This window comes from Anomaloglossus baeobatrachus, chromosome 10 (genome assembly GCF_048569485.1).
Source record: "Anomaloglossus baeobatrachus isolate aAnoBae1 chromosome 10, aAnoBae1.hap1, whole genome shotgun sequence".
Classification (NCBI taxonomy): Eukaryota; Metazoa; Chordata; class Amphibia; order Anura; family Aromobatidae; genus Anomaloglossus; species Anomaloglossus baeobatrachus.
Genome location: NC_134362.1, coordinates 189116118 through 189131578, shown reverse-complemented (window position 1 = coordinate 189131578; position 15461 = coordinate 189116118). Strand labels below are relative to the sequence as shown.

At 52.5% G+C, this 15461-nt stretch overlaps 3 protein-coding genes across 3 annotated transcripts in view; 2 read left to right on the top strand and 1 right to left on the bottom strand.

Moving 5' to 3' along the window:
* Positions 1–4172, bottom strand: part of CYB5B (cytochrome b5 type B) — a 38326-nt gene extending 34154 nt beyond the window's left edge. Inside the window, 1 exon segment of the mRNA XM_075327056.1 lies at positions 3922–4172. Coding sequence (XP_075183171.1) covers positions 3922–4065 — 144 coding nt within the window. The 5' untranslated portion in view covers positions 4066–4172.
* The window catches only part of PSMD7 (proteasome 26S subunit, non-ATPase 7), a 627368-nt gene that overhangs the window by 249680 nt on the left and 362227 nt on the right, over positions 1–15461 (top strand). The gene's annotated exons all lie outside the window — the stretch shown is intronic.
* The window catches only part of TERF2 (telomeric repeat binding factor 2), a 39554-nt gene continuing 28596 nt past the window's right edge, over positions 4504–15461 (top strand). The window contains exon 1 of the mRNA XM_075326016.1: positions 4504–4710. Coding sequence (XP_075182131.1) covers positions 4563–4710 — 148 coding nt within the window. The 5' untranslated portion in view covers positions 4504–4562. The remainder of the gene's footprint in view (positions 4711–15461) is intronic.

Below are 15461 nucleotides of genomic sequence, written 5' to 3'. Positions count from 1 at the left end.
TTTATGGGATTGCGTTATAATACATATAGGACTATGGGGCTACATTATACATGGACTATGGTGCATTATAAAACATGGAGGACTGTGTGGTGCAGTATAATATATGGAGTACAATGGGGTGAATTATAATACATGGAGAACTATGGGAAATTCATTATAATAATTTGAGGGCTACTTTATACATGGAAGACTATGGAGGTGCATTCCAATATATGAAGGGTTATGTGGGACCCTTTATACTATATGGATGGCTATGTGGGGGCCATTATAGTATTTGGAGCTCTATATACAAGGGGGGACAAAGATACAAGCATGGGATGGGAACCTTTTGTGCTGAGGGAAAAGGGACTCTTTCCATCAGCACCCAGCTTTCCCATGCTCTGCTATACATCTCACAGCACCCAGCTTTCCCATGCTCGGATATGGGAAACCTGGTTGCTGAGGGTAAGAGCCAAGTGTCAGCATCATTATCCCGTACCCAGAGTGTCAGTGTGCGTGGAGTGGGGGGCCACGGTCCGAACTTTGCACCAGGGCCCATCAAGCTCTAGTTACGCCGCTGTGTCCCAGAGTTTGGACCCCTGGTAATAGAAGGAAGCACAGTCCTTATACAGATAAATGAGCTGGGTCAACATCCGCGGTAATCAAACTACAGTGGAACGAATACGGTCTACAGGCAGCAGATCATGCGCTTTCCTGTTATGCGTCTTTTGATACTTCTGAAGAATTGGGCTTCTGTGTTCAATAGTAACATTTTTTCCAGTGACCGCGAGTCCCCCCCACCCCCCAAGGATCAATCAACCTTTGCCCTCAACTCTTTCACTTGTTCTTAATTGGATCATATGTAGTAGCCACTAACCAGTGCATATCAGGAGCAACCCCGCGAGACCCCCACCATGCCCCACACGGTCCCCCCCAGGAGCAGCCCATATTCTTCATTAAAAAAAAAAAAAGGAGCACCTCAGCAAGACCCTAAAAGCCCCCCCCAACCTATCCAGGAGCAGACCAGCATTATACAATGGGGCCTTCAGTATATGGAGGGGTCTCGCCGGGCTGCTCCTGGGGGCACAGCAGGGATTTTGTGGGGCATCTCCTGGGGAGAGGGGACGGTGGGGTCTTGCTAAGCTGCTCCTGGGGGCACGGAGGGGTCTTGTGGGGCAGCTCCTGGAAGGGGGGCGCAGACAGTGGGGTCTCACCAGGCTGCTCCTGGGGGCACAGCCGGGGTTTTGTGGGACAAATCTTGCGGAGAGGGAACAGTGGGGTCTTGCCAGGCTGCTCCTAGGGGCAGGGCCAGGGTTTTGTGGGACAGCTCCTGGGGGTTAGAGGACGGTGGGGTCTTGCCCTGCTGCTACTGGGGGCACAGCAGCTCCTGAGTGAAGGGACGGTGGGGTCTTGTGGGGTAGCTCCTGGGGGGGAAAGGGGATGGTTGGGTCTTGGCAGGCTGCTACTGGTGGCACAGCAGGGGTCTTGTGGAACAGCTCCTGAGGGGGGAGGGTGGGGTCTTACCAGGCTGCTCTTAGTGGCATGGCAGAGGTCTTGTGGGACAGCTCCTGCTTGGGAATAGACAGTGCGGTCTTACCAGGCTGCCCGCCAGTGGTTTTGTGCGGAAGCTCCGGCAAAGAGGGGACAGTGGGGTCTCGTCGGGCTGCTCATGGAGGCACGGCAGGGGTCTTATGGGACAATACCTGTTGGGTGTAGGATGGTTGGGTCTCGCCAGGCTGCTCCTAGGGGCACGACGTCTTGTGGGTCCGCTCCTAGGGAAGGGGGGGGGGGGGGTCTCACCAGGCTGCTTCTAGGTGCACTGCAGGGGTCTTGTGGGACCACTCCGGGGGGGGATAGAATGGTGGGGCCTTGCCAGGCTGCGTCACCTGGAGGGGCAGCAGAATCTCGCTGAGCACTTCCCTGGAGCACGGCGGGGGTCTTGTGGGACAATTCCTGGGGGGGTGTAGGATGGTGGGGCCTTGCCAGGCTGGGTCACCTGGGGGGCAGCAGAGTCTCGCTCAGTATTTTTCAGGGGCATGGCAGGGGTGGAAGGCAGGGTCTCGCTGAGCGCTCTCCGGGGGCATCGCGGGGGTCTTCCTGGGCTGCTCCTGAGGGGGTGGATGGCAGGGTCTCGCTGAGCACTTTCTGGGGGCACGGCGGGGGTCTTCCTGGGCTGCTCCTCAGGGGGTGGATGGCAGGGTCTCGCTGAGCACTCTCAGGGGGCACGGCGGGGGTCTTCCTGGGCTGCTCCTCAGGGGGTGGATGGCAGGGTCTCGCTGAGCACTCTCCGGGGGCACACCGGGGGGGGGTCTTCCTGGGCTGCTCCTCAGGGGGTGGATGGCAGGGTCTCGCTGAGCACTCTCCGGGGGCACGGCGGGGGGTCTTCCTGGGCTGCTCTTCAGAGGTGGATGGCAGGGTCTCGCTGAGCAGTTTATGGGGGCACGGCGGGGGTCTTCCTGGGCTGCTCTTCAGAGGTGGATGGCAGGGTCTCGCTGAGCAGTTTATGGGGGCACGGCGGGGGTCTTCCTGGGCTGCTCTTCAGAGGTGGATGGCAGGGTCTCGCTGAGCAGTTCACGGGGGCATGGCGGGGGTCTTCCTGGGCTACTCCTCAGGGGGTGGATGGCAGGGTCTCGCTGAGCACTTTCTGGGGGCATGGCGGGGGTCTTCCTGGGCTGCTCCTCAGGGGGTGGATGGCAGGGTCTCGCTGAGCACTTTCTGGGGGCATGGCGGGGGTCTTCCTGGGCTGCTCCTCAGGGGGTGGATGGCAGGGTCTCGCTGAGCACTTTCTGGGGGCATGGCGGGGGTCTTCCTGGGCTGCTCCTCAGGGGGTGGATGGCAGGGTCTCGCTGAGCACTTTCTGGGGGCATGGCGGGGGTCTTCCTGGGCTGCTCCTCAGGGGGTGGATGGCAGGGTCTCGCTGAGCACTTTCTGGGGGCATGGCGGGGGTCTTCCTGGGCTGCTCCTCAGGGGGTGGATGGCAGGGTCTCGCTGAGCACTTTCTGGGGGCATGGCGGGGGTCTTCCTGGGCTGCTCCTCAGGGGGTGGATGGCAGGGTCTCGCTGAGCACTTTCTGGGGGCATGGCGGGGGTCTTCCTGGGCTGCTCCTCAGGGGGTGGATGGCAGGGTCTCGCTGAGCACTTTCTGGGGGCATGGCGGGGGTCTTCCTGGGCTGCTCCTCAGGGGGTGGATGGCAGGGTCTCGCTGAGCACTTTCTGGGGGCATGGCGGGGGTCTTCCTGGGCTGCTCCTCAGGGGGTGGATGGCAGGGTCTCGCTGAGCACTTTCTGGGGGCATGGCGGGGGTCTTCCTGGGCTGCTCCTCAGGGGGTGGATGGCAGGGTCTCGCTGAGCACTTCTGGGGCATGGCGGGGGTCTTCCTGGGCTGCTCCTCAGGGGGTGGATGGCAGGGTCTCGCTGAGCACTTTCTGGGGGCATGGGCGGGGGTCTTCCTGGGCTGCTCCTCAGGGGGTGGATGGCAGGGTCTCGCTGAGCACTTTCTGGGGGCATGGCGGGGGTCTTCCTGGGCTGCTCCTCAGGGGGTGGATGGCAGGGTCTCGCTGAGCACTTTCTGGGGGCATGGCGGGGGTCTTCCTGGGCTGCTCCTCAGGGGGTGGATGGCAGGGTCTCACTGAGCACTTTCTGGGGGCATGGCGGGGGTCTTCTTGGGCTGCTCCTCAGGGGGTGGATGGCAGGGTCTCGCTGAGATTGGGGGGGGGGGGGGAGGGGGGTGGTCATATACTGGGGACCCCCCTACAAATCCCGCCGTGCACCTTGTCCCCTATGATATTACCGCCCGTCGCTGTATTTTCCGCCTTCCTCTGTTGCAGGTGGATTTCCTCCACATATTGTCGCACAACAGTCGCAGCGCACACAAACCCAGGTCACTTTCTTCTGTGTAGACAGGAGGAGCGCAGCCTCAGTGCAGCCCGGTACACGGTACCCACCTCTTCCACAAAGCGTGTGATGTCGTACACCCGGCCGTGGATCACCAGCCACAGCTCCTTGGCGCTGTTTCTTGTCCTCACATCTTCCAGGCTGTAGTAAGTGACCTCAGACTCCTCGCCGGAGCCGCCTTCACCGTTCGCCATCGCCGGTGTGTGAAACGCGTTACGTAACTAGAGCTCTGACTGCTCCCGGCTTCCGTAACAGCGACGCCTCACACTCAGCTCATGGACACAGGTGAGGTCTCCAAGGTGACAACCAATCGCTTTCAAGAAGGTGGGACGCATTGCAAAACAACCCTCCAATCACTAGCGTCAATTCCTGCAGACCACAAACCAATTAGAATATACGTACAAAAACAGTGGAGCTCCCGGGAGCCATGTTTGATGTGGGCAACGTTCATGTTTATAAAACAAAATAAACATATATATAAACGACATGAAATTTTTTATTCGTTTATTTTTATGAACAGTATCATATGTATATGCACATTAACAATAATGAGAAAAAAACCCGCACAAATATCAACTTCCGCCCTTTCCAACATGGCGGTCGTCTACTTCCAGGTCACGTGACGTCATCACCGGAAGTGGGGCGATTTCGCGGCGGAATTGTTTATATTTTATTTTTTTTAGGGTGCAGGATGGAGGTGAACACCGAGGAGCGCAGCATTGTCACCCTGGAGCCGCTGGTCAACCAGTGGGTGCTGGAGTATTTTTTTCATCTGTATGTGGACGCCTTCAAGAACTGCCGCAAGGAGGACTTCTCCCAGATCCGAGACATCGTGTCAAGTAAGGAGCGGGTGTGGGAGGTTCTGCGGGCGGCTGCTGTACTGGAAGGCGCCAGCAGGTGGTCACCAGGCCAGGATGCTTTACTAATAGTGCTACTTCATAAACATATCTATAATAAAGAGTTAAAAAACGCCCATAAAATGAATTCTTAAAGGGAACCTGTCAACAGATTTGGAGACTATAAGCTGCGGCCACCACCAGTGGGCTCTTATATACAGCATTCTAACATGCTGTATATAAGAGCCCAGGCCGCTGTGTAGAACATGAAAATCACTTTATAATACTCACCTAAAGTGCGGCGCAGACTGGTCAGATGGGTGCCTCTGTTCTCCAGGTCCGGCGCCTCCTCTTTCAGACATCTTTGTCGGGATATACTAAAAAGAATGATGAAAAGGAATACAAAAAGAATGAGGATAATAACTTATTAGGTGTATATTATGTAGATGTATTAAAGGTTTCTTGGGCAAGTTAGACATGGAATGAACATGAAATATCTGTAGATAATAATAGAATGAACGCATATGCCATATAACCAGGTGTATATTACGTTACCTGAGCATTATAGGTGTGGAATGATCATGAAATATCTGTAGAGAATAGGAGAATGAACGCACATCCCATATAGGAAAATGAACACACATCCCATATGGAATGTGTTCATTTTCCTATTATCTACATATATTTCATGATCATTCCACACCTATAATGCTCAGGTAACATAATATACACCTGGTTATATGCCATATGCATTCATTCTCCTATTCTCTACAGATATTTCATGATCATTCCACACCTATAATGCTCAGGTAACATAATATACACCTGGTTATATGCCATATGCATTCATTCTCCTATTCTCTACAGATATTTCATGATCATTCCACACCTATAATGCTCAGGTAACAGAATATACACCTGGTTATATGGGATATGTGTTCATTCTCCTATTCTCTACAGATATTTCTTCGGCGCTCCATTGGGAGACCCAGACGATTGGGTGTATAGCTACTGCCTCCGGAGGCCACACAAAGCATTACACTAAAAAGTGTAAGGCCCCTCCCCTTCTGGCTATACACCCCCAGTGGGATCACTGGCTCACCAGTTTTCTGCTTTGTGCGAAGGAGGTCATACATCCACGCATAGCTCCACTGTTTAGTCAGCAGTAGCTGCTGACTATATCGGATGGAAGAAAAGAGGGCCCATATAGGGCCCCCAGCATGCTCCCTTCTCACCCCGCGTGTGGTTTGTAAGGTTGAGGTACCTATTGCTGGTACGGCGGCTGGAGCCCACATGCTGTTTTCCTTCCACATCCCCCTGAGGGGCTCTGAGGAAGTGGGATCTTACCGGCCCCAAAGCCCTGAGGCCGGGCTCCATCCACAGACCCATTGAACCTGCTGGATACGGAGCTGGGTACCGTTCAGGGACATGGCCCTGCACCATTCAGGTACTCTGTGTCCCCGTACACACAGGCACAGCACACTCCAGACTTGCTGGGTGTGCTAGTGCGCCGGGGACAGTAAAGGGTTACAGTCACTGCAGCCTAGCTGAGTGACTTTATGTATGGGGAACTACCGCGCCGGACGCTCCGTGAGCGGCGGCGCGGCTGGGACTTGTAGTGCGCCGGGGACTTAGCGCCGACCGCGCTTTTACGGCGGCGGCGCTTATAAATCCAGTCCCCGGCTTTTGCGGCCTAGCTCCGCTTCGTTCCCGCCCCCACCCTGTCAATCAGGGTAGGGGAGAGACGCTGTACAATCAGCAGCGCCGAGGGCTGGAGCCTTATTTACATGCTCCAGCCCTCTCACTGGACACTGTAAGACGCCGGTTTCCCGCTCTGACTTGGGGGCACGCCCACGGCCCGCCCCTACCCACACGAGCTGGAGAAGACGCCGGCAGCCATTCCTGCAGTCCGAGCTGAGAGATCGGACTCTGGGCAACCAGGCACAGGACTAGGGCGACCACACACCCGCTTATAGGCGGGCGGTAAGCGGCACCTGAAGTGCTGACCCCACTAAATACCGCAGTTGTCCATTTGTATTTTATGCTTACACTGCATAGGTCGCTATTTTTGGCTATATGCCCTCTTAGATGGCGACACATCAGCAGCAGGAAAGCAAGGGTGCTAAGGCACAGGCTTTCTATGCTGCTTGTATTGCATGTACTGAAGTGTTCATGTGTATTTATGCTTGTATGCTATACACTGCACTGTACGGTCGCTAGTCTGGGCTATTTTCGCCTGGAATGACTAGACTACAGCAGCAGAAAAGCAGGGGTGCTGAGGCATAGGTTTTTTCTATGCTGCTTGTATTGCAGGGGTTGCAGTGTTCATTTGTACTTATGCTTGTATGCTATACATTGCACTGTATGGTCGCTATTCTGGGCTATATTCCCCTAGATGGCTAGTCTACAGCAGCAGAAAAGCAGGGGTGCCAAGGCACAGGCTTTCTATGCTGCTTGTATTGCATGTGCTGCAGTGTTCATTTGTACTTTATGCTTGTATGCTATACATTGCACTGTACGGTCGCCATTCTTGGCTCTATATCCTAGATGGCTAGCCGGCAGCAGCATATAAGCAACACAGGCTTTCGATGCTGTTTTTGCTGCATGTGATACTGTTCCACGGCACTGAACCCCATTGTGTGCAATGCTCCCCTGTAGCACTTGGTCAGCCGGGGTCTCTACTAGACGTGGCCAAAGGAACCACCTGTCAACCCTGTCCAAGGACAGGGATGGAGTTGCAATGGGATAGAGACTTGCAGTCCGGACAGGCCATGGGCAATCTGGATCATTGCTCCCTGGCCACCCTCATTTGGAATAAAATCGGTGCTCCGGGGGGGGGTCCCAGGAGGCTCTCTGTATGATGAGGCAGACGTAGCTCATCAGGACTTTGATCCTGACACCGCTCTCAATCCGGATACACCGGATGGTGACGCCATAAGGAATGATCCTATAGCGTCCATCAATGGAATGTTGGATCTTTCTCCCTCAGCTCCCCCAGTGGAGGAGTCAGCTTCACAGCAGGAGAAGTCCCATTTCAGTAGCTCAAACGTATATTGAGTATTTTTCTGGCCACGCTGACTTCAGAGAAGCAGTCCAGGAACACCACGCTTACCATATAAGCGTTTTCTCCAAACGTATTAAGGATACACGTTATCCTTTTCCCCCTGACGTGGTCAAGCGCGGGACCCAGGGTCCAAAGGTGGATTCTCCAATCTCCAGGCTTGCGGCTAGAGCTATAGTTGCAGTGGAGATGGGACTTCACTTAAAGATGCCAGACAGATGGACTCTGGTTGAAATCTGTCTATGAGGCTATCGGCGTGTCGGTTGCTCCGGCATTTACAGCCGTATGGGCACCCTAAGCTTTTCAGCTGTTCTTGCACAGCTGGTCTTGAGCATATGTACATTTGTGCCGCAGGGGCGTCCGTAACCTCGCAATGTCTGCATTGCGACTTACCCTATTAATGCTGTCCTGGAAGGACAGTCGAGGTTTCGGTCCTTCCCAAGCTCGGGCAGGTCCCAATTGTCCTCGTCCAAAAGAGCTGAAAAGCCTCAGAGGGGCTCAGCTTCCGGGGGCTCAATCACGCCCAAGGAAGGCAGCCGGAGGAACCGCTACCAGGGCGGTCTCCTCATGACTCTCAGCTCTCTCATCTCTCCGCATCCGCGGTTGATGGCAGACTCGCTCGCCTTTGGCGACATTTAGCTGCCACAGGTCACAGACCGGTGGGTGAGGGACATTGTGCCCACGTGCACAGGACAGAGTTCTGTTCTCGTCCTCCGACTCGATTCTTCAGAACGTCCCCACCTCCCCACCGAGCCGATGCTCTTCTGCAGGCAGAAGGAGTGGTAATCCCTGTTCCTCTTCAGGAACAAGACACGGTTTTCCTCCAATCTGGTTGTGGTGCCAAAAAAGGACGGCTCTTTCCGTTCCGTTCTGGACCCAAAGCTGCTCAACAAGCACGTGGAGGCCAGGCGGTTCCGGATGAAACCCTCCGCTCCGTCATTGCCTCAATGTCTCAAGGAAATTTCCTAGCATCAATAGACATCAAAGATGCTTATCTCCACGTGCCGATTGCTACAGAGCACCAACGTTTTCTACGTTTTGTGATAGGAGACGAACATCTCCAGTTCGTAGCTCTGCCATTTGGTCTGGCGACAGCCCCACGGGTGTTCACCAAGGTCATGGCGGCAGTGGTAGCAGTCTTGCACTCACAGGGACACTCTGTGATCCCTTACTTGGACGATCTACTTGTCAAGGCACCCTCTCAAGAGGCATGCCAACTCAGCCTGAATGTTGCGCTGGAGACTCTCCAGACGTTCGGGTGGATCATCAACTTCTCAAAGTCAAACCTGTCACCGACCCAATCACTAACGTATCTTGGCATGGAGTTTCTTACCCTCTCAGCGCTAGTGAAGCTTCCGCTGGACAAGCAGCGGTCACTACAGACCGGGGTGCAGACTCTCCGTCACGGTCAGTCGCACTCCTTAAGACGCCTCATGCACTTCCTCGGGAAGATGGTGGCGGCAATGGAGGCGGTTCCGTTTGCGCAGTTTCATCTGCGTTCTCTTTATTGGGACATTCTCCGCCAATGGGACGGGAAGTCAACATCCCTGAACAGGAAAGTATCCCTTTCACAGACGGCCAAGGACTCTCTGCAATGGTGGCTTCTTCCCACCTCATTATCACAGGGAAGATCCTTCCTACCACCGTCTTGGGCGGTAGTCACGACAGACGCGAGTCTGTCAGGGTGGGGAGCAGTGTTTCTCCACCACAGGGCTCAGGGTACGTGGACTCAGCAGGAGTCCACCCTTCAGATCAATGTTCTGGAAATCAGAGCAGTGTATCTTGCCCTACTAGCCTTCCAACAGTGGCTGGAAGGGAAGCAGATCCGAATTCAATCGGACAACTCCACAGCGGTGGCATACATCAATCACCAAGGGGGGACACGCAGTTGGCAAGCCTTCCAGGAAGTCCGGCGGATTATGATGTGGGTGGAAGCCACGGCCTCCACCGTATCCGCAGTTCACATCCCCGGCGTAGAAAACTGGGAAGCAGACTTCCTCAGCCGCCAGGGCATGGACGCAGGGGAATGGTCCCTTCACCCGGACGTGTTTCAGGAAATCTGTAGCCGCTGGTGAAGGCCGGACGTCGACCTAATGGCGTCCAGGCACAACAACAAGGTCCCAACCTTCATAGCACGGTCCCGCGATCACAGAGCTCTGGCGGCAGACGCCTTAGTGCAAGATTGGTCGCAGTTCCGGCTCCCTTATGTGTTTCCACCTCTGGCACTCTTGCCCAGAGTGCTACGCAAAGATCAGATCCGACTGCAGCCGCGTCATACTCGTCGCCCCAGACTGGCCAAGGAGGGCGTGGTATCCGGATCTGTGGCATCTCACGGTCGGCCAACCGTGAGCACTACCAGACCGACCAGACTTACTGTCCCAAGGGCCGTTTTTCCATCGGGATTCTGCGGCCCTGAACCTGACTGTGTGGCCATTGAGTCCTGGATCCTAGGGTCTTCAGGATTATCCCAAGGGGTCGTTGCCACCATGAGACAGGCTAGGAAGCCCACGTCCGCTAAGATCTACCACAGAACGTGGAGGATATTCTTATCCTGGTGCTCTGCTCAGGGAGTGTCTCCCTGGCCATTTGCATTGCCTACCTTTCTTTCTTTCCTGCAATCTGGGTTAGAAAAAGGTTTGTCGCTCGGCTCCCTTAAAGGGCAAGTCTCGGCGCTATCCGTCTCTTTTCAGAAGCGTCTAGCATGACTTCCTAAGGTGCGCACGTTCCTGCAGGGGGTTTGTCATATTGTACCCCCGGACAAGCGGCCGTTTGATCCATGGGATCTGAACAGGGTACTAGTTGCCCTCCAGAAGCCGCCCTTCGAGCCTCTGAGGGAGGTTTCCCTTTCTAGACTATCACAGAAAGTGGCTTTTCTGGTAGCGATCACATCTCTTCGGAGAGTGTCTGAGCTAGCAGCGCTGTCTTCCAAGGCTCCCTTCCTGGTCTTCCACCAGGACAAGGTAGTGCTGCGCCCCATTCAGGAGTTTCTCCCGAAGGTGGTATCCTCTTTTCATCTTAATCAGGATATCTCTTTGCCTTCGTTTTGTCCTCATGCAGTTCATCGGTATGAGAAGGATTTACATTTGTTAGATCTGGTGAGAGCACTCAGAATCTACATTTCCCGCACGGCGCCCCTGCGCCGTTCGGATGCACTCTTTGTCCTTGTCGCTGGTAAGCGCAAAGGGTCGCAGGCTTCTAAGGCCACCCTGGCTCGATGGATCAAAGAACCAATTCTTGAAGCCTACCGTTCTGCTGGGCTTCCGGTTCCATCAGGGCTGAAGGCCCATTCTACCAGAGCCGTGGGTGCGTCCTGGGCATTGCGACACCAGGCTACGGCTCAACAGGTGTGCCAGGCAGCTACCTGGTCGAGTCTCCACACTTTCACCAAACATTATCAGGTGCATACCTATGCTTCGGCGGACGCCAGCCTAGGTAGAAGAGTCCTGCAGGCGGCAGTTGCCTCCCCGTAGGGGAGGGCTGTCTTCGCAGCTCTAACATGAGGTATTTCTTTACCCACCCAGGGACAGCTTTTGGACGTCCCAATCGTCTGGGTCTCCCAATGGAGCGCCGAAGAAGAAGGGAATTTTGTTACTTACCGTAAATTCCTTTTCTTCTAGCTCCTATTGGGAGACCCAGCACCCGCCCTGTTGTCCTTCGGGATTTTTGGGTTTTTTCGGGTACACATGTTGTTCATGTTGAACGGTTTTTCAGTTCTCCGATGTTACTCGGAGTGAATTTGTTTAACCAAGTTATTGGCTTTCCTCCTTCTTGCTTTTGCACTAAAACTGGTGAGCCAGTGATCCCACTGGGGGTGTATAGCCAGAAGGGGAGGGGCCTTACACTTTTTAGTGTAATGATTTGTGTGGCCTCCGGAGGCAGTAGCTATACACCCAATCGTCTGGGTCTCCCAATAGGAGCTAGAAGAAAAGGAATTTACGGTAAGTAACAAAATTCCCTTCTTCATGATCATTCCACACCTATAATGCTCAGGTAACAGAATATACACCTGGTTATATGGGATATGTGTTCATTTTCCTATTCTACTGATATTGGCTCTTTTACATACTGAAGTCGCAGAGTGCAGGCACATTAGAGAGCATGACCACTCGCTTTAGCTTCAGGCAGACACTGACTGAGCCGCAGCTGTGAGCGATGGCATCACTGAGCTTACCTGCTGTTACAGCTGGAGGTTCCCACGATACCCCACCTATGACCGCAGGTAAACTCTCCTCAAGTGAACTCATTAAGTTCACTGAGACCTGCATCTCCTGTCAGAAAACTGCGTGTTTTTTTGCCAAGAGATACAGATTTGGTGCTGGCATTTATAAACCAAATTCCTGAACCAATACTGCATCTTCTGGTAAAATGCATCAAAACCGCATCACGCAGATTTGGTGCAGGAATTTAGTGTATAAATTCTACCACCGAATCTGCATTTCCTGGCAGAAAACCGCACAAAAAAATGCAGCTCCATACTCTGGAACGCTCTACCTCAGCATATCAGACTCTCCCCTACCGTAGAAAGCTTCAAGAGGAACCTCAAGACCCACCTCTTCCAACAAGCCTACAACCTACAATAGCCCTCAGTCCAGTAGACCACTGCGCAACCAGCTCTGTCCTCTCCTATCGTACCATCACCCGTTCCCTGTAGACTGTGAGCCCTCGCGGGCAGGGTCCTCTCTCCTCCTGTACCAGTCTGTTATGTACTGTTAATGATTGTTGTACGTATACCCTTTCACTTGTAAAGCGCCATGGAATAAATGGCGCTATAATAATAAGTAATAATAATAATAATAATAATAATAATATTTCATGATCATTCCACACCTATAATGCTCAGGTAACATAATATACACCTGGTTATATGGGATGTGCATTCATTCTCCTATTCTACTGATATTTCATGATCATTCCACACCTATAATGCTCAGGTAACATAATATACACCTGGTTATATGGGATATGTGTTCATTTTCCTATTCTACTGATATTTCATGATCATTCCACACCTATAATGCTCAGGTAACATAATATACACCTGGTTATATGGGATATGTGTTCATTTTCCTATTCTACTGATATTTCATGATCATTCCATACCTATAATGCTCTTATATAATGTTCATTCCATGTCTAACTTGCCAAAGAAACCTTTTATACATCTACATAATATACACCTAATAAGTTATTATCCTCATTCTTTTTGTTTATTCCTTTTCATCATTCTTTTTGGTATGTCCCATCTTTGTCCTCCTTCTGAAGCCTGGGTGCATGATGCAAATATTTAAAAAAACTGACCCGCTCATCCTACAAGTGTGTATAGGTGCCAGCTGAAAAAACCTAGCAAATACAAAATGGATACAGCTGCACACTAAATGCCATCAATGTATAAGGGAACTCTGGTACTGCATTACTGCTATATGAAAAAATGAGATTTTTAGTGTATGAATTGGCCAATGCATATAAGCCCAGAAACCAACGGCAAGGTAAATCTCAATATTCCGGGTTTTGTGGGTGCATGATGCGTCCTATGTCATCGACACTAGCCGGCATTGAGGTCCCGCTCATGCTCACTACAATACTTAAATTTGCCCAGCAGGGCAGATCTAAGTGCACCTGCGCAGGACCTTAATGCTGGCGAGTGTGGATGATGTAGGATGTGTCATGCACCCAGGCTTCAGAAGAAGGACAAAGATGGCTGAAAGGGGAGGCGCCGGACCTGGAGAATGGAGACACCCAACTGACCAATCTGCACCGCACCGACTGTTTAGGTAAGTATAAAGCAATTTTTACATTCTATACAATGGCCTGGGCTCTTATATACAGTATTCTGGAGTGCTGTATATAAAAGCCCACTGGTGGTGGCCACAGCTTATAGTCACCAAATCTGGTGACAGGTTCCCTTTAAAATAAAAAAGTGTGTGTGTGTATGTATATGTGTATATGTGTGTATATATATATATATATATTTAAATAACATTGCAGTGGCATATACTCTGAACTACATTTCCTATAATGCTTTGCACTCGCTCCCCTTAGTTACAGGGGTTATTCATTTTGGGACCATTTTTTATTTTCCTCCTTAGATGCATGCATTTGGGGCTAAAACTCATTTTTTTTTTTTCCCCCAGTTTTTGCCCCGTTTGCGTTTCACAGCCTCTGTGTTTCATTATTGCCAAATCTCAGTTTTAAAGCAGCCGATCACATAAATGTCTTCGCCCGTGTTTTTTTCTGCTGCCCGTTTAACTCTTCTTTTCCCTTTCGCCCATGACAGCACCACCTGAGAGATAGGTTCCGCCCACTTCAGGACAGGAAACCCACTGATAAAAAGGCGGTACCTCTCCTCCACATTTTGTTTGGTTTCCTGTCCTGATGGGACAACCCACGGATTCTCCCAGGTCTGACCCGGTGTGGAAGTTTGGTTTCTTACCAAAAGCCGGCATTCGGGCCTGGATGCACCTCCCCAGGGCTTCGGCTGTTTGCGGTTTTGGGGCGCGGGCCTGGAGCGGGAGCTCGGCTCTGCGTCGCCCCAGGCTATGTGATCCTCACACGGAGCCCGCGAGACGGGCGCCCTGCTGACGGAACGCCGGGGTGAAGAGGAAGTGACGCGGCACCCGGAAGTTCATCACCTGTGCATGTGCAAGGTGTTCCAAGATGGCGGCGCCCAGTGAACGGATTTCGGGCGGGAAATTTGAACCAGGGAGGTATGAGGAGTCACCTTCGCTGCATTCTGGTGAGTATGACTTCTCCCCTATTCAGGATGGAAGACAACTCTCCTCCAGAGCAGGATGTGCTGGAACAGCATATAGATTCCCAGGGCAGCAAGGGGAGCGCTCCTCCGGCAGGGCTAGTCCCTCCAGTCCGGCAAGTCGACATTCCAGGGGATCTGAGAAATCCAAATCTGGAGGTCATAAACTGCCTCCGAAACCGGCTCAGGCCCTGTTTTTGTTATTTTACAGCCCCCGGACTTTCCCCAGAACGTATCTACAAGCACCTTGGCTAGGTGGGCCCGGGATGCTATGTCGCTGACCTACTCAGCTAAGGGAGTGCCAGTTCCCCTACAGATTAGGGCCTTTCCACTGGGTCACTTTCTACTACTTGGGCTGAGCGGGCAGAGGTGTCTATTGATCATATATGCAGGGCCGCCACTTGGTCCTCTTCCTCTACCTTTTTCTGTCACTATAGACTTGACTTGTCCTCCACGGCCGACCCTTCTTGGTAGATGGGTATTACAGGCGGTGGTCCCTCCCTAAGGTGATTGGTCTCTAGAATCTCTCAGGTGGTGCTGTCATGGGCGAAAGGGAAAAATCTTAATTACTTACCGGTAATGGGATTTTCAGAAGCCCATGACAGCACCCTTAGTCCCCCTCCTTATTCACTGGTTATGGGCACCCTTCGGGGAGTGTTAGAGTTAATGGTGTATTCCTTTGGTGGTGTGATTAACATTTTTCCAGCACCCATGACAGCACCCTTACATCGTGGTGCTGTCATGGGTTCAGAAAAAACACATTACCGGTAAGTAATTACGTATTTTTTTCCAGCACCCATGACAGCACCACGATGTAAGGGTGCTGTCATGGGTTCAGAAAAAACACATTACCGGTAAGTAATTACGTATTTTTGTTTGTGTTTTGCTGGTCCTCTCTGACTCTGTAAACCTACTGATGTGGAGGAGAGGTGCCGCCTTTTTATC